Raw genomic sequence first — 22720 nt, forward strand, 5'->3', positions numbered from 1 at the left:
CATCAAATATATCTGGTCTGCGGCGCAGGTAACGGTATGAACCTATGACTCTGGTCAGATCTCCCACCTTGTCATTAATCCTGACAAGAGAGACCAGCCTGGCTCTCACCAGTAGTTGTCACCTATGACTGCCCACCCAGTGTCCAAATGAGAGACGCCTTTGCTTGAGGGAACGGAGGGGGGGGGGGGGGGGGGCTAGGAGTGAAGCAGTGTAGAGTCCAGCTTCTCAGAGCTAGGCATGTGTGACCACCAATTATATTCACTGTCCCTGTATGTTCATTGTTCCACATACCCAGTTTCTGACATTAGTTACAACTTAACAAAAGTATCAGATACCATGGCCAAAAGCAAGGACATTAAGACCATTTTTCACTTGCCTGGGATAATGCTCAGAAATTCCATTGTGAACTGGTCAACAAAGAATTCTGTTTTGGGGGAAAAATAATCTTTATTTTGACCTGTGCATATATTGTTTTGAATCTGTGAGTGTGACCTCTTCAGGGTATTGTGTAGAAGTAACACACAGATAACCCTGTGTTTAGTTGTGTCTTTGAAGCCAAGGTTCTTTTCTGTGTCAGAGAGCACCAATTTTTTTCACTAAAACTGCAATTATATTGCACAATAATAGTAGACAGCAAAATTTAGAGTCTGAGTTCTAATGAGAGACCATGGTAATAATTTACACAGAAGGAATTTGAGAACTTCTGAAAATTCCCTACAGAAGCTCACAATTTTTTTTTTAATCAAACTGCGATAGCTTATTCACTAATGATATGAATGCAATGACGATGGAACAAATTTTCAGCCTCAGTTTGACAAACTGACTTTTGAATTAGCCATTAAATAAATGATGAAAATTCCATTAGATCCCAAGAGAACAAGATATTGAATTTCACATCAATATTGACAGTAAGAAATGTGAAGAGGAGCGAGAAAAACCTCTGGAGGTCAATTTTCCATCACTCTAAATTTTCATTGAAATGATTTGTTGTTGACACAGATATGTTCATTTTGATTTACTGACATTTACTGACCAAGCATTACAAAACAGCAGAATTCATTTAATATCTCACATACCAATTGAAAAAAAAAACACTGAAAATACAAACACACTGTTCCTAATTTAATAATTTAATTCAGTTAGGAAATAACAAATGAGAGACTTGACAATGCATTAAACAGTAGTGCAGTAGATCTAAGTCTAGTTTGTTGTTGTTTCTGTTTTAACATTGGATAATGTCCTTTTTTGTCATTTTTAATAGAGGTCCAAGTGTCAGGCCTTAATCCACTGAGAGGCACTATACATCAATACAATTCTTAATCTTTTACCTCGGTTTTGTTCATTCACTATTGCATATCCATAATCCTGCCCACTTCCGACGAACAAGAGGAACAAGAGGGCTGTCTATTTAACTGTCTATTGCTATTTAACTCTTTAAAAACACCCCCAGCAAACATTCATATCCTACCTGCATATCTGAACACTTTATATAAAATGTGAATGATCCTGTTATTGGCTGCAGACAGGCATATGTTGATGCACTGGTCAGCATTCAGTTCCTCTCAGTTGGATTCTGTTTGGGCTCAGTTTCATTAAGGGACAAAATGTATTGATGCGTGTGATCAATTTGACCACGCCAGTCACATGACAAACACAGGCGGACCTGGGTGTCGGTGCTGAAATGCTTAGTGTTCTGTAGGTCAATATCACCATCTTATGGTCTTATTTGTAACTGCCATGGATATGGTTGTAATGTAATAATGCACAGCTCAGCATCTTTAAATTGATGGAGAATACCTTTCTTATTCTGAGGACTCCACACCGATATGGCGATCACATCTATTTATTGATGTTTACAAAGCGCTGTAATTACAACAGAATAAACTTTACCGTGCTCTGTCTCTGTCTTTCTCTCTCTCTCTCTCTGTCTCTCTCTCTCTCTCTCTCTCTCGTGCTCTCCTGCTCTCTCTCTCTCTCTCTCTCTCTCTCTCCAGTCTCAACCAATCATTTGTTCCAAATAAGATCATGTGCTCTCAGTCCTCTATCTCCCTTGAAGCTGCTGCAGGGAGAGCCATGCTTGTTCTTGCATAATCTCCTCCCACCCTTTCTCATCCTCTCTCCCTTCCCTTTCCTGTATCTCTCCTGCTGTTGGAAGAGGAGCATATCTACCAGGTAAATCTATATGGAGGGGAAACAGAGGCATAGCAGAAACAGCAGCGGCAGCACCACCACCGGGACTTTCTTTTTCCCCTGAGGGAGAGTCTGATCCCTGGGCTATCACGGAGAAGAGAGAGGCGTGATGGAGAATTCCTCTCAGGTGGTGGAGGGGGTGGACAGCAGGAGGCTTGCAGGCAACGCTTCCCTCTCCCCTTCCACACTGAGCCCAGCCATTCCTCCCTACGTGAAACTGGGCTTGACTGTGGCCTACACTATCTTCTATTCTCTCCTCTTTGCCTTCATCTACGCTCAGCTCTGGCTAGTGCTTCGCTACCGGCACAAGCGCTTCAGCTACCAGACGGCCTTCCTGTTCCTTTGCCTGCTCTGGGCGGCTCTGCGTGCTGTGCTCTTCTCTTTCTACTTCAGGGACTGCGTGACGGCCAACACTCTGGGGCCCTTCAGCTTCTGGCTGCTCTACTGCTTCCCCGTCTGTCTGCAGTTCTTCACCCTCAGTTTGATGAACCTCTATTGTGCCCAGGTGAGGAAAAAACAGTGGGGGGTGGGGGGGGATGGGAGGACCAGACATGTAGCCACAGACAGATTAAAGAGAGGGGTGTCTCATCAGATGATTTAAAAAGAGCCAAATTTGAGGAGAGGAGTACAGAGGAACCAGCATTAAGCTTTTATAGAATTTAAAGTGGAAGTAAGTAATTGCCATGTCGTTGACCTACATTTTATAGTATACCGGCATTAACTATTCACGCTTCTGTATGATATGTGGCTGATTCACCATTAAGCTCTTACCTCAGACAGGACAAGATTCAGGGTCTTGTTATTTGGATATCGTTTACATGGTGATTGACAAACACGCCACCAAAATCTTGCATTCACACACATAAGTGACATTCTTAGCAAGCTGCAGCTCTACGAAATCTAACGTAGGGGCGCTAAATCTATTCCCAGTGCAGGCGTCCCATCTCTCATTAATTAAAGAGGAGACTGTCTGTCTCACAGTAAAGCATGGTCAACGACACTCTTTTGTTGTTGTTATTCTCAAACAGAGATCAGATAGTGGTGTTCGGCCAGGTCAAATGGATTTAAAGGTTTTTAGACTCACTGACATTCAATTTATTGATTCACACAGTCTGTTTACAGCTTTTTCTTGTTTTTACAAGATTTAAGTGACTTGGCCTAAGACTTCAGGTAAACCAGGGCAGTCTCTAACCTTTCTGTCTTTTGACCTCTCACAGGTTTTCTTCAAGGCAAAGTCAAAGTACTCTCCTGAGCTCCTGAAGTACAAGTACGTAAAACCCAATGTTTTGTGTACTGGGGTTTGTAAGAGACAACCTAGCTGCTTCCTCTCAATATTTTCTCACGCCTTTTTCAGCTACTGTCACTATATGGGCTGTTTCTTAAGTGATCTTTCTGTAAGTTTCTCAGCTGTAAAATAGGTTGACTCTTTGTATAAAAAAGCTTAAGTTTATTAATCAGATTGGATGGTCTGCAGACTATAGTATATGTGGCAGGTGTGAAAGAGCTGGAATAGAGCCCATAAAACGTGACTTAAGATTTATTTGAGGAGTCATTTCTTGCTCCTCTTACTCTGTCATTTTCTCCTTCATTGGGACCTCCTCCACTCAGATCCTTTTTCTCTCTCATCCCCCTGACTTCTGTTGCAAGAGCTCTGATTTTGACACACTTCTTCTCTCAAAAGGGCTCATTTTTTATTCACTTCTTTGCTTTTGCGTTTTCCTCCCCTTCTCTCTTTCTGTCTAGGCTGCCTCTTTATCTGCTCTTTGTGGCGGTCAGTCTGCTCTTCCTGCTGGTAAATCTCACTTGTGCCCTGCTGGTGAAGATGACCAACACACAAGTTAAGACCATCGTTCTAGTGCGCGTCACCATAAACGACTCGCTCTTTGTGCTTTGTGCCGTCTCCCTTGCTGTCTGCCTCTACAAAGTGGCCAAGATGTCTCTAGCAAACATCTACCTTGAGGCTAAGGTAGGAAGCTAATTAGCTTTAGAGGCTGGTGAATTCCATCTAGAGTGGGCTGGTCTCTGACCGTTATGCTATTAGAGATCATCATGGTGGTTTTGAAGATTCACATTTGTTTGTGGTATCGTTAGATACAGCAGCTGGGGAATATCTTGTCTATATATACGATGAGGAAAAGCAGAACAGTCATATTTAAATGTAATGGTATATGTTATCTGATTTGTTCCAGGGAACATCCGTGTGTCAAGTGACTCTGATTGGTATAATGGTGATCTTCCTCTATGCATCAAGAGCATGCTACAATCTCGTGGTTCTAGCACTGACTGACATTGAAACCATCAACTCATTTGATTACGACTGGTACAACGTGTCTGACCAAGTAAAGAAGAACAAACATACAGACATATATTACCTATGTCTCTTCTATGCTCTCTCTCTTATACACGCATATACAAACACACCTGACATTGTGTTTTTAATTTTGCAGGCAGATTTGAGGTCCACTCTTGGCGATGGAGGTTACATTGTGTTTGGCGTGATCCTTTTTGTTTGGGAACTGCTGCCCACATCACTAGTAGTGTTCTTTTTTCGTGTACGCAAGCCCACGCAGGACAGGGTAAGGATGTCAGATAAAACAATGGAAAGCTGACGGTTTGAGAAAGAAGAGAAACCTTTCGTTTTGAAATAATTCTACAGATTGCAGGGAGAATCTTTTTTGGTTTACATTGATCTGAAATGGTATGTTCCTTTGTTTGTTTGTTGTGTTCCAGAGCGGATCTGCCATCCCCAGCCATGTGTTTTCTAACAGGCGCTACTTCTTTGACAATCCCCGGCGTTATGACAGCGATGACGACCTGGCCTGGAGCATTCTCCCTCAGAACTCTTCCACAAGGTAAACGTTACCATCGAGAACTACAGCTGTGGGATTTCTGCAGTAGCTTTGTTTCCAGTGTCAGATGTCTCATATATGGATACTCAACAGCTTATAAGATATCCCAGCAAAGAGCTCACAATCCACTGGTATAGCAATACATTTAAACAGACCCAAACAGCCACAGAGTTATTTACACTGTTTGAAAGATGTCGTTTTTTTAACATTGGAAAAAATTTTGTACTATATCCTTATCCTGATTTTTCACTCTATATTGTTTCTAATCATGGTTAAGAAAGTTACAGGGCTATGGTTACAAAAAAAAATGACCAAAAAGGGGAAAAAAAACTAATCCCAAATCAGCTTTTCTCTCCACAGCCTGTCTACGGACTACGACTGGGGCAGTCGCAGCAGCAGCTTCTTGGTGCACATTGGAGCTGAAGAGCAACGTTCATCTCCAGCAGCAGGGGGGCTAAACCGTTAGCGTTGTTTTGTGTTTGACAACAGCACCACTGCTAATCTACTGCACTGCACTTTCTCATCTCCGAACAACTACATAGACACAGAAATCACAGTCACACGTTACACTCTATATGTATTTGTGAGAGTCTTAGCACAGTTCTACTGCAGGGAAGTTTCTACAGAGTGTTTCCAGATCCTGGTGCTGATTGGACAAAAATAGCGGCGACTTAAGACCGACAGGTCTCTGACTTCCTTAAATGGCACTTCGGGGCTGAAAACACCCTTAGCTGAAATGCAAGATGTTTTAGAAGTTGCCCGCTTTGTATATGAGGGGGAAAAGGGCGAGGCTGAGATACAGAGCAGGGCAATGCACCACATGCCTCGAAATACAAAACCCCAAAAAGGAAACGATAGGAAAGGTCATCCGTTCACAGTGGCTTCTCATTTATTTTATCTTATTTTAACTTATGACTGAAAAAAAGAAAGCTTGGCCTCGGGCTTGAGTATGTCCGAATAACTGATAGACCACTACAATCTTATGAGGGCTCATGACTGGAGTTCAGCTCTGAAAAATTGTGAAGCACTCTAACACCTCCCTCCCCACTTTAACGCTGACAGACTTCTAATTCTTCTGTGACGACTCTGTTGAAAAGATGTTGATAAGGACAATAGGAGACGCATATTGAAGTAGTTTCCTGATTTATGCATCCATAAGTTAACTAATAATGCCTGCCTTAAAAAAAAACAAAACAACAACCCTGCATAATTGAAAACTGAACTACTTTACTGTTGGGTGTCCCTCATAACAGTGTATCAGTCTCTACATGTTGAGGTAACATGGAATTTCAGTACAAGTGTACATTCTTCTGATGCTCCACCACATTATGTGAAGTTAGGCTAATTTGCGATGTTATGGTTCTGTAAGCGCGATATTTTTATCTGTACCAAACTACAGCCCATAGTAGTTTATTGTGCTTTCTTTATATAAACACACAGTTATCAGAGACACCAAAAAACAGGCCACAAATATTAGTCCCCAGTAAGTTGAATTTCCCAGAGGGAAAGTGGTTAAGATATTTTGGGAATACTTCAGCCCTCCATGTTTAAGCCAGACCCTTGTTGCACTTTGAAAAAAATATAGTGTTTTGACTAAAATACATATTTGCAGAAAGCCACAGTAAACCTTTCTAGAGTAGAATTTTATGTTTTCACATTTTAAATGTTTTAAGTTAAATGTAGTGCGTGAGGTTTTACATCCAGTGTTCGCTTCTCCTCGGGCTCTGCTGTGGTTAATATTTCATTTCAAATGAGTAATGGACCAATAAAGGAATATTTTTGTGTCTGTAAAAAAGCTCTGAAATATTTTTAACTCAATATTTTAAATAAATATATAGTGTTATGTATAACAAACAAACAGAAAATAGAAAGAAACAGATACAGAAAAAAACAAACAAAAGCAAGCATGTTAATTAAATATGGTTGCTATGAATCATAGGACAGAGAGGAGTGTTTTGAATGACAACCAGATGTATTTATTTCTGTTTTCAAATAAATACGCTCAACAAGTATACACATCAATAAAGGGTGCAACTTTATAGATTTCAAAAAGTTCTTCATTTCTTTTACAAATGGTACAGGATTTGGATAGTTAGAGCACATTTGAAAGGCAGAAAGATCACTGTCCTTGAGCATAGCTTTTACTAGAGACAACATAATTACAATCCTTATTGTCAGAGAAGTCAGGTTTGAGCTCTTTATCAAACATTTCAGAACTGATAAGGTAAGCGAGTAGAATACACACAGGATGGTGTGTTGCTTTTTATAACATGCAATGCTCATTCGTCACAAAACGTGCACACGCCTGCACACGCACAAACACACACACACACATTCTCACTCACACTCACACAGCTGCTATTGTTTCTATTCCGCTCCATTTCGTTTTCATCAAAAGCGTCACGAATGCTTCCACTAACGCCCTGTCGTTCAGTCTGATGATCTTCCTGGATCTATGCTATGCTATGCACATCCCATTACGATCTGAGTAGATGAGGGTGTGTGTGTGCTTATATTCACATGGCCTGCCAGGGGATTACCATGGTAACAGTATGACAGCAAAATAAAATAACACAAATGAAAGAAAACAGAACTGAAAAACTGAGTGACATGATACAATATCACCAGAAAAGAAAACAGAAAAGTCTTTGGTCTTTATCACTTTAAATTTGAATACGCAATAAAATATATTTAGATGCCCTTGGTACAGCAGTATCAGCGGTGAATAATCATTTGACTGAGACAAATCAGACAGGGTATACCGCCATCTGGGCCATGTGCAACAGTTCTACTGAATTGGGCTTTTGACTTGAAAACACATCTAAATTACTCTACGAAGACATTATATTATGCTGTCAAAATACACTGGTGTTATTAAGGTGGGCCGTAATTCCTCTCTGTTATTTAAAATGTGGGCTGTTTTGCACATGCTTTTATTGAAAATAAATTAGCTGATGCTTGCTCTCCTTAAGAGTCTTGACAGCAACAATACATTTTGTGTATTGCGGTGACATGACCCGATACAGTAATTGTTGTCTAATACAGTAAATCTTGTCCAATACAGACAAATCCTATTGCTTGTTTTGTGTTGCCTATGCTTGTTTTATCATAGCTATATTACGCTATATTATATTGGTCGTCAGTTGCAGCAAACTACTTAAAAGAGAGGAAAACTGGAATTGCAAAATGAGGACATAACATCATTTTGATTGTGGTCCAAAGGACACCTACAAAAATGACTTTAGCTTTACACAAAGACCTCGTCAGATCAGAACATGTACGTATCAGGCATCTAACATTAAGAGTGCTTATCTGAGATCAGACCTCTCAGTTCATAAAATTGATTATGAGAGGCAAAAACTGATCTGTGGTCAGCATTCCCGCTTTGAGAACTTTGAGATATGTAAATCATGTTGCGTTTACAAAGCATTTAACTAATGTATGTAAACCAAAATGTCAGGAAGAAGTTTGTAGGTGCCAGTGACAGAGTCCATAAGCTCCGTATATATTATTCATATTCAGTTTATACTGTCAGTTGTAGTACATGTTGTTTACACGTTGTCCCATTTCAGGATTCTCATACCTCAGCAGCTCTGTGAAATCAGTATGATCACATACACACATACATACACACACATACGCACACACACACACACAAAATGACCCTGGGTGGAATAATGCTGCAACATGTCCAAACTATGAAAGTAAATATGCTACAAAGCATCAACATCCACACACACCCATAAAGCAAAACAAAAACAACAATTAAAGACCAAATAAAAACGGTACAAGACCTCAGGCATTGAGCGGTATTTGTCTTAGGAATGACATGGCAAGAGACAGAAAAATGTTGTGGGAAGAAGATAACAAACTCTGAGTTCAGCACAGATTGCACTGATACAAACACATGTGACTGATGCCAAAGCTCTACTCTCCTAGAGATTAGGAGCTGGAAACCTGTGTGATTCTGTGCTGGGTTTGGGTCATTTTCTGGTGGTAATGTTTTTAGTTAGTTTGTTTGTTTTCTTATGAAAATTTCTGGGGGCACACAGCATGGGGAATGAAGAACCAAGCTTAAGTTTTGCTTTCCAAATGTCAACCCTTCAGTCCCTGAAAGTGGCCTTATTCTGGAGAGGATAAGACTATTGCAGTGTCCTTTAGGCTGGCGCCACCTAGTGGCCGAAGGATATTTGTTACCTCTGGTCTTTCAGGAGAGTTCGGAAATTATGAAGTTCTTTTATGCTTGTAGAAAGGCTGCAGGTCCAACACGCGACACAACATAGGAAGAAAGAGAGAAGGAGAACGACACAGAGAAACTGTTAGCGTATCTACCTACTTTTCTACTTGTGTCAAACATCAAATTGCTATCTACATGTTATCCCTCATGAAACAAAGAAACAATAGAACAAAATCTCGTGTACTGGTTGAAGAATGTTGATTTCAACGCTAATTAAAGGCCTACTTTGGGGATGAATATTGTTGCAAAATGTTATTCTGTAAAGGAGATTATTAGTGTAAGTGCTAAAAAAAATGCAATAAGAGGTGCTTGTTCAACTGTGTTTCTGATTTTGAAAATCCTAAACCTTACTCAAAGAACTGACCGTCCAAAGCCATTGAGCAATGCTACAATCTCTTGTCGTGTCAGCTGGAAGCCCTTGGAGGGGCTGTGTTCTGGAAGGTTCTTAATCTCGTTCTCAGAGAAGAGGATCTTCAGGGCAGTGCCCAGGCCTTGGGTCTGATAAGACAGAAAGGGTTACATTTAGGGCGTGCACACAGGTCACTGTGTATGTTTGGGATAAGGCAACAGACTGAGAAGCTTTAGGAATGTTTGTCCTAGGAACGGTGAATGAATGACACTGAAACAAGAAAGCCACTTTGAGTCTCCCACCTTAAAAACTAAGGACACTTTACTGTAGGAGCCACTGTAGGAGTTAATAAAAGAATGACTTATTTCTGGTATTCTTTGTAGCTAAAACACTTAAGAAGGCAAGTCACGATTTCTTAATCCCCTCCTCTGTGACACTGCTTATTGGAGTTTCATTCTGACAGTTTTGCTGGGTGGTTAGGCTTCAACTCATGACTTCAAGTCATGACACTTCCGCAGTAAACCCTTGTACTAAACTGTGTAGGAAATGCATCAGTACCTGTAACTTTCCCCACAGCCGACATTTACTGCAGCCAACGCAGTCCATGATCCGAGAGATGTTCTTGAAATGGAGTCGGAACTCCTCCTAAATACAGAAAACAAACGTTGTGATGTTACCCTACTCGAGATGCATGCACAAAACATAGCCATTTCCTTCTCTCCTGTCAATGTGTAGAACTGCACACAGACTACTAACATACAATAAACAGTTATGCAAAACAAAAGGTCCATGTAAATTTAAGGACATTAACTTATCAAAAGCTAAAGCTAGTGCTGCATGGATTTACTGGTGTCAGTTAACTAAAGAAAGGCATGTGGCTAGAATGGTTGACTAGTGAAGCATTGAGCTGAAAACATAGCACACACCGCCCGTCTAATGAGCCAAACAGAACACGCAGCTCGTAACGACCCCAGCCCTGGTTCTCAGTCGAGGAAAGGGTGGTTTTGAAAGAGTTCAGACTGCTTTGTGAAACCTGCAGCGTTCATAAAGAATACCCCGACTGTGGCAGGACTCACCTTCAGAGTTTTGGCCTCTATTTTGTGCCCTGCAAACATGGAACGTTCATCAAAGTGCATAGGGAAATTCCTGGGGAGGGAAAAAACAGAATTAAAAGAAGAGTGGAAAAGGTCAGCATTCCAGATTTCTTAAAATAAAAAGAGAAATAGTCATAACCCATTTATTTATTTATTTATTTATTTAGCTCTGTGTCTATTTCTGGGCTGGGGAAATCACAGAAGAAGCCTTTTATTTCACCGGGCTGCTACTCACTATGGAGCTTTGGGTAATCTCAAATCTAAAAGCATGTCTGTAATTTTTTTTTTCATGACTTTAATTAAGGTTGTTATTCAATCATAAAGGTCTACATTCAAGCTACCAAAAAATAAACTGACGTACATCTCAAACTAACAAACAAACAAAAGAAAAACCCAATACACCACCTGAAGAAACAGAGTGATAGTGAATGTATGTCTCACTTGGCTTCATTTAGGATCTGCATCAGTAAATCCTTGGTGACTGAGTCTTCCTGGGCGTTTCCTGTGTACAGGTTGACGATGGCCCGCTCAAAGTACGACGCCACTTTAGACAGTGCCCGCAGTTCTATCAGGTAGAGGAAGTAGAGGTTCTTCAGCCGCCGTGTGCCCTCGCCTTTGGTCTCAGCTGGGTCAAAGCGATGCCGAAATTCGTTTACGTTAGGACCCCACACAGGTTTACCCCAACCCTCTGAGGGCAAACACACACACACACACACACAAACAAGTGTGAATGAGCTTCCAAACCAAACTGCACATAGATAAGAGATTGGTAAAGTTGTACAGCATGGATGGAGCACTATACAAACGCTGGATTAATCGCTGGATGTCTCTGATGTTAACAGCAGGATACAGCGTTACATGTCCATGCATAAATGACACAATGCCAGCATGTACTCATGGATTTGAGTGTTGTAGTAATGTTCAGTGAGAGGACGTGCACAGGTCTTACCATCCAGGAGATACTCAGCACACAGGTGGATGTTGATGCTGCTGTGCAGGCCAGAAATGAGCCGATAGAAAACACGTTTCTCAAGACACAGCCCTGCAAAATATAACTTAATATAAATACATAAAAAATAACTAAACACTAAAAATTACACCATATATATATGTGTGTGTGTGTATATATAGCAGGTTACACACACGCACACGGCAAACACACCGACACAGAGTAGTCGAGCATTCGAGTACTCGAGCAGTTAATTCAACTCTCAAGTTTCTACATTATCATCGAGTACTCGTTGATCGCGTGATACTAGATCTCGCGCGCACTCAGTTTCCAGTTAGAGCCCTTGGTAAAGAAGAGGAAGGATGGCGACAGCAGAAAAGGGTGAATCAACTGTTTGTGTGGTGTGCTTTACTGTTGTATGTCACTGTGCAAATTTATTTCCCAACTGTCGGTGTGATGAAATAAGCGTGCAACAATTGTGAGCTGTGGACGGATTTCTCAAGGACGGCCCTAACATCATGCGTGTCATGTAATAGACTAGGTTACTACACTAATGCAGCTAAACAAATTAATGTTGTTAAAAAACGGATGCAAGCAAATATGACTAATTTCATTTTTAAGCCGCATAGGCTTACTTATGATGACCGGCTTTCACTGAATATACAAAAAAAACAGCTGCTATATCTAAAAACAACAAGAACACTTACTGGAGAAATAATTATGCGTTTTCAAATTTACCCGGGTTAGTGTAGACAACCCACTTTGTTCACTGAACTTTCTATCTAGGGCTACTGCAGAATTACAGGTTAAAATAACGTTAAAATATCGTTGGTAATACTCTCTTGGCCTCATCCATACTTCACCGTTGCATAAGGTAAGACCCCCTCTCCCATATAAACTTAATACATATAATTTTTACAAATAAAACTTAACATAAATATGACTTTTTTTTAAAATGCTAAATCAATAAAACTTTTTTATCTAATTATCATCTTTCTAATTGGTGAAGAGAAGATAAGAGAAGACATGAAGACTGTCGACTGTGCAATTAGAATGGTGTTGCTGGGGTACGTCTACTCTCGAGAAGTTATGGCTTTAGCTCTCTGAACGATTCAGCAAATACGTGTTTGAAAACAGCAGCAACAGAGGTGTTTTTCAACAGTCACTGTCACAGCAACATAACAGACCTCCATATGTGGCCTTTGTGGTTAACTTAATAAGATTTGAAGCACAGCCTATAACAGACTTTGAAAAAAAAAAAAAGAGAAGAAAGAGAAAGACTTCCTTCTTAGTCTTCTGTTGACAAAAAGGCATAGAACACTGGTTTAAAAATATAGGTTGACAAAAGAACATTTGTTCATGTGAAGAGGCTCCCTGACTGAGTTTTCATCAGTTTGGCTTTGCCATACAGGACAGTTCTAAAGAATGTACTGAAAGCACATTAACACAAGCTGAACCGAGTCTGTCAACTCTATGGATTTGATAAGGATGAGCAATCTCCAATTACCTTCCAGCCAGTTGTAAAAAGCCTCCCCTGTGTGAGAAAGACAAACATGGACAATGTGTCAGCGTGGGAATTAGTGCCAGCGTGTCTTATGTTCTGTAACGATGCTTATGAAAACACATTTCCACTCACCGTCGTCATCACCTTGAAAGAAAAAGAAAAAAAAAAAGAAAAAAAAGAACAAAGACAGAGAGTGATGGAACATATCAAACCAAGAGGGCATACACATCCTAAACATTTCAAAGAACCACAGCACAATTACACAGATGAATATTCAGCAGGGCGTTAAAAGCACCGACTGTAAACATTAACTGGTAAATGGTATTCATAAGGAGATAAGTTAAATTAGTGAAACCTACCACGACTTGGTGCCAGCGGGTTGAGAGGCCGATACACTGATCTGGGCCTGCAAACAAAAGAATGAGAAGTACTGTAAGCAGAGGCAGCATATGAGTAATTGTGCGTGTGTAAATGTGTGTTTGGATTCTCTCTCACTTGAAACAGTTCTCTTCATAAATGCTATTCCACACTCTCCAGGCTGAAGGGCCTTTATATCCAGTGTAGCGCTCAGGGTTGAGAAGAAGATCGACGTATTCGGCATCAGGAGACGTCTCGTCTGTAGAACATAGTCGTGAGCTGGATTACTTCCTTTAAAATTCTCAGTGATTAGATTGAACAGCTGACAGGCTTAGAAGCAAACCAGAAACACAGAAATAATTTTTAAAAAAAGCAACCGAGAGTGTCAGAGAAGAAAAAAAAACATTGGGGGGGGGGGGGGGGGGGGGGGGGGGGGTGACATTGTTATTTTTAGAACTCTCTGATAGAGAAAGCGTAACCCACCGTCGAGTTCACAGAAGTGATCCTGTGCGTCATCGTGACGGGCCCAGTCTTCAAACGCCTCTTTACTCTGGTTACTGCACAGCAGAAAGAGGAGGAAATGAATTTAAACTATTTTTCTGAGAATTTCCATCACAGGCCTGTGAGAACAAGATAAAGATCTTGTATGTGTTGGTTAAACCTGACTTGCCTGCGGAATGTGTGTTTTACCTTAAAGTACTGTTGATGGCCCCCAGTTCATGGGCTTGTTCACACTCCTCCATGTCCTTGATTGTATTAGCTGCGAGAGAGTACTGTACACCACACAAAAGGCAAGAGTAAACATGAGTTTCAGTCCAAAAGACAAAAGCTCTACAACCTATCAGTAAAAATCAAAGAAACGAGAAGGAGATGCATCTCAACAGTTTGAAGATCACAACGGCTTTAAAGTACAGTGTTTACTACAACCCAAATCCTGCACAGAGAATACAAACTACAATCAGGACCGGTCCAAATGAAAAAAAAAAAATGTTGTAGCATAACAAAATGACAATTTAAAAAACTGTGACAGAGATAAGGAGCTAGCGAGTTCTTTGCAGCCCTATGGCTGATATATAACTGCTTCCATTTACCCCTGAAAGAACAAAGTGAGCACATGGCCTTGAATGAAATCAGCCCAGATGTCCCAACACTCAAAGCACACTATGGGGGCAAACATGAAGTCTGCCAAGAATCAGCTGACAAACAGAGCACCTCACCCCACCCACCACCAACATCATATCACAAACCTCTTGACTAACATAGAAAACAAAAGGGGGGGGGGCAGTCAGTCAGTCAGTGGGTCCTCAAAGACAGGGTGAAATGGTTTTGTGCTGACTTGGTTGTTAAAGTGCTGGAACAAATGACCACTAGACTTAACCTTCTGCTCCATTAAACCATGCTGTCAAGGCTCGGGCAAACAAATGGCACTTTATTCCTTACTGACTCACGCAGCATGGGGCATGGAGATTGTATGCCTAAAGTATGCCAGCCCATTTTCTATGCACTAAAACAGACAAAACTACACTAAACCATGTGAAGACGCAAACACAACGTACAACATATTCTTTCACATAACATAATGCAAGCAGGCACTCAGGCACAGTCTACATAAAAATGTACTGAACTTGAGGCCTTCTCCAGAGGCTGTCTTACCTTATTATAATTACCAGATTTAATTCCCACTGGAATCTTGCTCTGTAAACAGGACACACACAGTAGCACATGATCAAACACCCTGGGAGAACTGAACTCGGTATCCATTCCCGTCTCCCAGCAATAACAATAAATATCAATGCTGCAGCCATACTCTTCTGTCTATTAAAGTCTAGATTCATCCACTACTTATGTAACTGATTCTGTGGTGCTGGTCTCTTTCTAATAGGATTTCTATGGTTGTAAGTGGTGGTGTTTAATGGTGGAAGAGAAGGTGTGGGAGTCAGACCTCTGGACAGGGCTCCACATGGCAGTCTTTGATGGAGCAGTGGCCGTCGTCAGGCCAGAAGGGACAGGGACGCTTTAAATTGACCTGTGAAGAAACCTCGCTTTAAAAAAAAAAACTGATACAAAGCAGTCACAAAACACAGTGATTCATAAATGGGCATCTGACATTTCAGACAAAAATACAACTTAAGAGTACTGTAACAACTACAAGAGGCAGATTCTGTCAACGAGCTTAATAAACACTCAGCTAACAGCATGGATCAAGTGATTTGGTGTACGAATCCATGTGTATTGCCCCTTAACACAGTTTTACCCTTACATATAAGACATGATTCTCATTCCCTCAGGCTCACCCTGAATAAAAGACTACAAACACAGACGAGGTTCTTCCCCACTGCTTTTCATCAAAGGTATAAAAAGGAATTACATCACCACGGATCGATTTTTTTTCACTCTCAAGTATGAATGCTGTACTCTCTCCGGTCAGCCTCACCGGTGGTAAATGCCAGTGGCTTTAAAGAATCATGATTTGAGATAGATCTTGCAGGTGTCACGCTTACCGCGATGCAAAATGTGACTGCCAGTACAGTCTGGTAGTCTATGTAAAGTAGTGGTTTTACAGTGCCATGCTCTAGCGTGATAAGTTTGGAAGTATTCTAACGAGATATACTGTCCACGTTTGTCACAGAAAAGGAGACAATAGACACTCTGTCTATGACTAACTCATGAAAAGGTTTGTGCAAGAATGACAATAAGGATGATGAGGACCAAAATGACACTGAATTTAAGTCTGATAGAATTCACATGCAAATAATGATGGATAGTTAAAGAAAGAAAGAAAGAAAGAAAGAAAGTTTACCACAGCAAGACCCAACTTACCTTATAATATCTGAAAAAGTCTCTGTCAGTGAGCTTTTGGATGCTTGGGTAAATTTTGAAGTTGTTGAAGACATCAATACTCTCTATGTCACAAAAGCAGTCATCCAAGACACCTGTCAGCTGAACAGAAAAAGTGCATATTTTTAAATAATGTCAAAAAAAAGAACAGAGCAGAATAATTATTGCTTTGCATTGAAGGCAGTGCCGATAAAAAAGACGAAGAAGGAGAAGAAAAAGAAGGGGAAAAAAAAGAAAAAAATTGCCTGGTACAATGTATGTTGGCCATAATAAATCAGTCATTACTAATACATTTCAACGAACTGAACTCGTATTTACTGACAGCATGGTAGAACAGCTGCAATTCACGTTGGATGTTTTAGCCGTTCATACACAGTCTGGCAGAACTTGCAACGTACAACCTCCACACCTCCTCTACCTTTTTAAGCCTGATACCAGCACCTCTTCTTTTCACATGCATTATGAATATAGAGTCCTTGAACGTGAGTACCTTTACAATGGGCTATTCTGGTATCTGAGACTAATCTGACTTAAATAATTAACATTCTGAGCAAATTAAACAAATTCTGAAAATATTTTTCAAATAAAACAAATTAACTTTCACGCTAAAATACTGAATGCAGTCATATCATGAATATTCCGAATAAGAAAGAAAGAAGAATATATTCAATACAAGAATATTCAAAAGACTGAATAGTATTTTGTTACGTGAATCTTCCAAACTATAAACACAAGCGCTGACATATGGTTCTCAAATATTGCTTCTGACCTCAGGATTTAAGAGTCCAAAAAAGGCGACACCAAATAATGATGCTGTCCACAGTTTGTAAACTTTTCTAGACATTCTGTTCTTGTAACTGAACGTTCAACGAGAATCCCAGTCACAATCGTATTATCTTCTATTCTTGTAGTTGTGCACAGCTGCCATCTTCGGATCGAGACCAGTTTGCACCGTTCAACTTTGACAGCGCGAAAGCACAATATGAGACTTCTGGCATGGGCTGTCACTTCAAGAAACAACTTCATGCGCGTTTCTCTTGCCAAATCCCGCCTCCAAACAAAGACCGATGTCACAGTTAGCTCCACCTGTTTGTGCATGACTTGTAGTCTTTTGTTTGATGACAAGAGAGCATAGTTTAAGCGTCCCTCCACTGGACTTACACTACAAGTTCCGACGGGCTGTAGCTTGACGATTTTGTTGGCCCAATCAAACACCAACACGCCATGCAACTACAACGACCCCTACGCGGCTGAACTTCAGTATGTATATTGATCTTTTAAGAGCACATACAAAATAAAAACTTGGATTCTAATAAAGACTTCTGAATAAACATCTGGCAAGTGAAAATTGTCTTTATCTATCTATCTATCTATCTATCTATCTATCTATCTATCTATCTTCAAGTCTCCTTTATAACACGCACACATACAACGATATAACGATAACAATATCGTTAAATTATCGCTTTGATTACAAGACAGGTGAGCAGGCAAGGCAAATAAGTTGCTTCAAACGAAACTGTATTTTACATACTATGGAATCGGCCAACTGATGTCCTGCCACAGCAACGTCAGACAAGTGTATTGGTGCTAGCTGAAAACTGGGCTAACAGTTGGTTTTCCGATTATGAGTGACGTACAAGTCACCGAAAGTTATCTAAAAATGACTTTATTCTTCCTTAAAGTGAACGAAAACCCGCAGTTCAGCTGTCAATAGTGACGTCAACTGTATGTGACTGTGGTAGAAAATGCGAGAAGGGATGCAACAACACACCAACCCTATGTAAAGATTTGAACCAAATAGAAAAGCAATAATTTGTCGTATGCATAGTGTTCGTTTCATTGTACAAATAAACCCGTACTGTGCAGTCAACACTGTATTATACTTACATGACAAAAACAGCTTTGGTCTTCTCCCTCTGAATCTCCTGCGAGGAACTGTTCGTTCTGCTGCGTTTTACGCTGAGTGTTGTGAAACCATCCCAAAACAAAGTCTCCAGCGAGTAACCACAGCAAAACTAGAAGTCCTGCTATCTGTACCGTGATTTTAATCATCGCTAAAACATATGAATTGTGGGGAAAAAACCGCAGCAACCAACAGAGGCGATTACTTGCTACTGCTGGCCAACTAATGGTTAGCTAGTTAGCCAGTTAGCAAGTACACCAGAAATAACGAGCCAGAAGCAACGATGTGTCAGTATTTAAAATGGAAGGGAGAAGGTCATCGGAAAAGGAAGTCAAAAAGTAAATCTGTAAAGATTACACAGACCTGTCCACGACAGCTGATATTTGGTTTTTAGAGGTACAGAGTAACGTTAAACAGTCATTTCCGCAAAGCTATCACACTCCAAGTAATGTTCGGGGGTGCTACGGGAAGAACAGATGTACAAACAAGATTCTACGCCGCGTCGCAGACAGAAAAATCCCAAAGAACTATATCCTACGAATCCGGTTCCCTTATAAAAATGTGTCACTTAAAGTGCTCACAGGTAAACAGTTTATAGTACCACTGCAAGTATATTAAGTACACAGTAGCAAAAGATAGACAGGTACATCATCATCATCATCATCATTATCAATCACAATTTAGATAAAATACAGTCCATTGTGGTTATTCTTGCTACTGTTATAAAAATATAACATTACTTAATAAGTATTGTGTGCAGATAAACAGAAAACGTAACAACGTTGCAGACATGAACTTTGTTTAGTTAAGAAAAAAAAAGCCACTGAAAATGTTTTGTTAAATTGTTCCATGATATCAGTCACTGCTGTACACTATGGAGAAAGAGTCCAGTGCTTCTGTTGTGAAAATATTGAAGTTTTGGACAAACTCGATTCCATAAATTAAAAAAGAGTGCACAATGAGTGAAAGTAGTCATCCTGCTGATCCAGGGAGAGATAAAGTCCAAACCTACCAGCTTCTCCACCCCAAAAATCTCCAATACAACATTAGACCAAAAGAGTGACAATATATATTTTTTTGTTAAAAAGTTCACAGATAATGGTGTCTCCTGTCTATAAGGAAGTTTTGAAGAGACTTTGGTGCCAAATCCTCAAAGAAAAGAAGAAGTACAAGAACTTGCTGATAAATTAGATATGTAATGAGACATAGGCTCCTCGCTATAGGCATGAGACCTTATAACGATAAGCTCTTTTCAAACGCAAATGTCTTTTATTATGATGATTGTCATTTTCACAAAATTCAAGACCCCGTGTGTCTAGGATGGTACAGTCGTTTAAAAAAGTGTTCATGTGAGTGTCTAAGTCATCTCACAGAAATTAATTTTTTAGTATGACATGACACCTTAACCTTTCCTACCCTATATACATTTGTTTACATTACTTGCCTTTACATTATTTGCTCCTAATAATGTTGCCACATAGGCCTATATGAGCTATAACCAAAGCAAGTCAATTTATGAAATTACTGGAGTTGAACAACTGAGATCTTGTGTATTTCTCAACAGGACAAGAGGCTAGAACAGAAATCCACAAGTGGACCTCGTTCAGTTCTCCCTCAAAGGCTTACTCTCCCTAAACTCGGGCAACTGTAAAACACCTTTCAGACCAAGAGTTATCTGATGATTTTCATGAGGGCTAGTCAAATGGCCTGGTTCAAGATCTTGTTCTAAACTGCGTTTCCCATACAACCCCAGCAGGGCTTGCCCTGAGGCTGCATTCCAGGTCACACAAATGGAATTTCATTCATCCTGTTTTCAGACAACCCATGGAATACTACAAGGTAACAAGATAATGAGCTACTAAGAAGCCAACAATATGTCAGACATGGAGGATAGCTCCTCCCTCCCAGGACAATGACCACTGAAGGACAGAGACTTGGACGGGAAAATAAAAAAGGACATTCTTCCATATATGGTGGTTTAGATATGAAAGTGATACAGTCAATTTTAAAGTACACAAGAACAATTGCTGCGCTGATCCTATAAAGGTAATTCAGCTAGCTACAATCTTTTTAATCTTGTATGTAGAAATAGAGCTTAAAATTACCAGTGTGCTTTTGGTTGCCCTGCTTTAAGCAATTACTCAACACGCTCATGATACAAGTTCATCACTAAAGGGGTGAGGGTTTTCTTTTCTTTTTCTTTTTATATATATATATATATATATATATATTATTCATGTTCATGAGAATCATAAGAAAAGTAGAGGGAGCGGTGGCTTGTTATGATGGCAAAATAGAGAAAATGGTGGCTGGAGACAGCTTTTTTTTATCATTATAAATGAGACCATAGTAATGAGGCCCGATGTACACTCAGAGATTTGTCTAGAAAAGGCACAGATTAAACTTGCAATGAGATTTTTGAGGGAGTAAAGCTGTGGAGCTGAATGAGAAAATTAAAAAGGTTTTTTTTGTGGGCATGGTCACATGTCCACAAAAACTCATCAAAGAAGAAAACAAAAGCTAAGCACAAAAACCAAAGTGTATTACTTATTTTCTGGGTCAAGCATTACATAAAGCATTTATGTAATATACATTAAATGGATCATTTATAAACTGTGTGGTTCCAAACTTGTGGAGCCTCTCTGTTGTTGCACATAGGGAAACCTGATACACGAACATAAATGTGAGGAGACAGAAGATAGAGGAACCATTGAAAAGCCAGCTTGAAAACAGGTGGATGAGCGATGCAATAAAAACAGACAATTTCAGTTAGCGTTTATTTTGTAATGTTCACCGCCAACACTTCTGCTTACATGATCAGTGTGGGTTTTTTTTTTTTTTAAAAAAAAAAAAGCATTTCTGTCTACCACTTCTGTTTTCATATCATCAAGTCATTCCTTTTTTAGAACATTTTATGGAACTGAGCCATACAACCACTGTTTCGTATTTTTTTTCAGTTATTTTTAATTAACCATAAATACTTGAATAGGCTGTAAATACACATTAATTTTGATTAAACGATTTGTAAAATTTTCTCAACTCATTTTAACCAGACTTAATTAAGCCTTTGATATAATTCATATATTTTTTGCAATCTACTGAAAATATGATGAATTTAAATGCGTTGATTGTATGGTGTAATCAAGGGGTTTAGAATTTGGGCAGATTGGCTGTGTGCAGTTTGATGAGAAAGGATACCCTGATGCTGAGAAGAAAGGTTCACCCACTCTTCACCTTCTCATCATTGTGTCATTATCTCAGAACAACTCCACTGATTATAACTGGATGCAATGAGCGCATACAGGGCCAACCATTCTGTCATTCACACAGATGAGTTTCACTGACAGTTCCGACAGTGCAGCAGGGACTCTTGGTTTAATAATTCAATATCTCTAACGGTCCTCAACGCCCCAACAGACACTTCCATTTCTGAGGGGAAAAAAATAGAGAACACGATGCTAGTGAAAAGACCAAAAATAAGAGAACATTCTCCAAATGCAATAGAGATCATTCTGGGTTCCTCTTTTAGCATGTTTTTTCCATGCGCAGACGAAAAAGACTGTGTCAAAAACGAGGACTAAAACACACATCCATGGCACCAACTCATTTTTCAGTACTGAGGAATAGTGTATAGTGGTTTATATCTCACTCTTCAAAAATAATGACCATAAAGACAAATAATTTCTTCCTTCGCATTCTTGCATAAATATTTTAATCAGTCTATAAAACGGGGATGGTTATTGTTATGCTTCTCAATGAACTGTATGGTCAAGTTATAGAATCAGTGTATTTATGGACATTTATGGGTATTTATTTATTTATGGGTTTCATATTTGTCTTCTCCCTGAATTTTGAGTGTGTATTTACTGTCAATCTGAGGTTTCAGCAAGTTTTGTATTTGAATAATTATACTTTTGTGTAGAGGGCTAATCTTGGCATCTTTTGGCAACTTCTCCTTTCGACTTCTCCTGACAATCCTCTCTTCAACCTCTCTCAGTCATTTTGATCTCCCCAAATTAATTGTCAAAAGATTCAATTAACAACCTTAGTATAAATAAATATTTCCAGAGTAAATGACCAGTGGCAGGGGATGGGCAAATAAAATTGACTTGACTCTGCTAAGCTGTAGCATGTGATAGGCAGAAGCACCGGGACTACATGCTAAATAAATTATTAAAACACTACAGCACTTTACAATGTTTTGTCTAAAGAGAAGTGGCCCAGTAATGCTTTATGCACTGTTCTCATCATACCAGTAAATGCATATACCAGTATTTTTATTACCAGTATGCTACACCAGCATATATTTTTTTCATAATACACACAACTTTATGATTTCATCATGTCATTTTTATAAATCAGTGATATTATCACAGTGGTTCAAAAACAGTTTGGAAACAAACCGCTAGATGGCACCAAAAGAAAAAAAAAAAAAAAAAAAAAAAA

The 22720-nt window shown here is 39.6% G+C and overlaps 2 protein-coding genes across 3 annotated transcripts; one reads left to right on the top strand and one right to left on the bottom strand.

Annotated features, from left to right (window-relative positions):
• The first annotated feature begins 2300 nt into the window (after positions 1 to 2300).
• gpr137bb (G protein-coupled receptor 137Bb) lies at positions 2301 to 5506 on the top strand. Its single transcript, XM_030772093.1, has 7 exons — positions 2301 to 2696; positions 3409 to 3458; positions 3935 to 4157; positions 4381 to 4530; positions 4639 to 4767; positions 4922 to 5043; positions 5401 to 5506. The coding sequence occupies exons 1-7, from the start codon at positions 2301 to 2303 to the stop codon at positions 5504 to 5506; spliced, it is 1176 nt and encodes a 391-aa protein (XP_030627953.1).
• Positions 5507 to 7000: 1494 nt separating this feature from the next.
• ero1b (endoplasmic reticulum oxidoreductase 1 beta) lies at positions 7001 to 18691 on the bottom strand. 2 transcript variants are annotated; one of them, XM_030770386.1, is made up of 16 exons: positions 18259 to 18691; positions 16351 to 16470; positions 15473 to 15556; positions 15184 to 15225; positions 14221 to 14303; positions 14014 to 14087; positions 13669 to 13789; positions 13533 to 13579; positions 13306 to 13317; positions 13177 to 13203; positions 11670 to 11762; positions 11162 to 11408; positions 10703 to 10772; positions 10185 to 10271; positions 9642 to 9775; positions 7001 to 9294 (listed from the first exon to the last, which is right to left on the bottom strand). In XM_030770386.1, exons 1-16 carry the CDS (start codon positions 18421 to 18423, stop codon positions 9234 to 9236), a joined length of 1467 nt encoding a protein of 488 aa, XP_030626246.1. In that variant the 5' UTR covers positions 18424 to 18691; the 3' UTR covers positions 7001 to 9233. The 2 variants fall into 2 exon arrangements, with proteins under 2 accessions (XP_030626246.1, XP_030626247.1); XM_030770387.1 differs by lacking the exon at positions 18259 to 18691 and adding an exon at positions 17138 to 17342.
• Positions 18692 to 22720: the final 4029 nt, after the last annotated feature.

This window comes from Chanos chanos, chromosome 4 (genome assembly GCF_902362185.1).
Source record: "Chanos chanos chromosome 4, fChaCha1.1, whole genome shotgun sequence".
Lineage (NCBI taxonomy): Eukaryota > Metazoa > Chordata > Actinopteri > Gonorynchiformes > Chanidae > Chanos > Chanos chanos.

What these genes read in the sequence shown, in the direction of transcription:
- gpr137bb (XM_030772093.1), top strand. Translation starts at nt 2,301, where the DNA reads ATGGAGAATTCCTCTCAGGTGGTGGAGGGGGTGGACAGCAGGAGGCTT. An exon ending in ACATCTACCTTGAGGCTAAG is followed by an intron (nt 4,158 to 4,380) that starts GTAGGAAGCTAA and finishes GATTTGTTCCAG; the next exon opens with GGAACATCCGTGTGTCAAGT. An exon ending in CCTCAGAACTCTTCCACAAG is followed by an intron (nt 5,044 to 5,400) that starts GTAAACGTTACC and finishes TTCTCTCCACAG; the next exon opens with CCTGTCTACGGACTACGACT.
- ero1b (XM_030770386.1), bottom strand. Translation starts at nt 18,423, where the DNA reads ATGATTAAAATCACGGTACAGATAGCAGGACTTCTAGTTTTGCTGTGG. An exon ending in TAGAGGCCAAAACTCTGAAG is followed by an intron (nt 10,272 to 10,702) that starts GTGAGTCCTGCC and finishes TTCTGTATTTAG; the next exon opens with GAGGAGTTCCGACTCCATTT. An exon ending in TTGCTCAATGGCTTTGGACG is followed by an intron (nt 9,295 to 9,641) that starts GTCAGTTCTTTG and finishes TTGGACCTGCAG; the next exon opens with CCTTTCTACAAGCATAAAAG.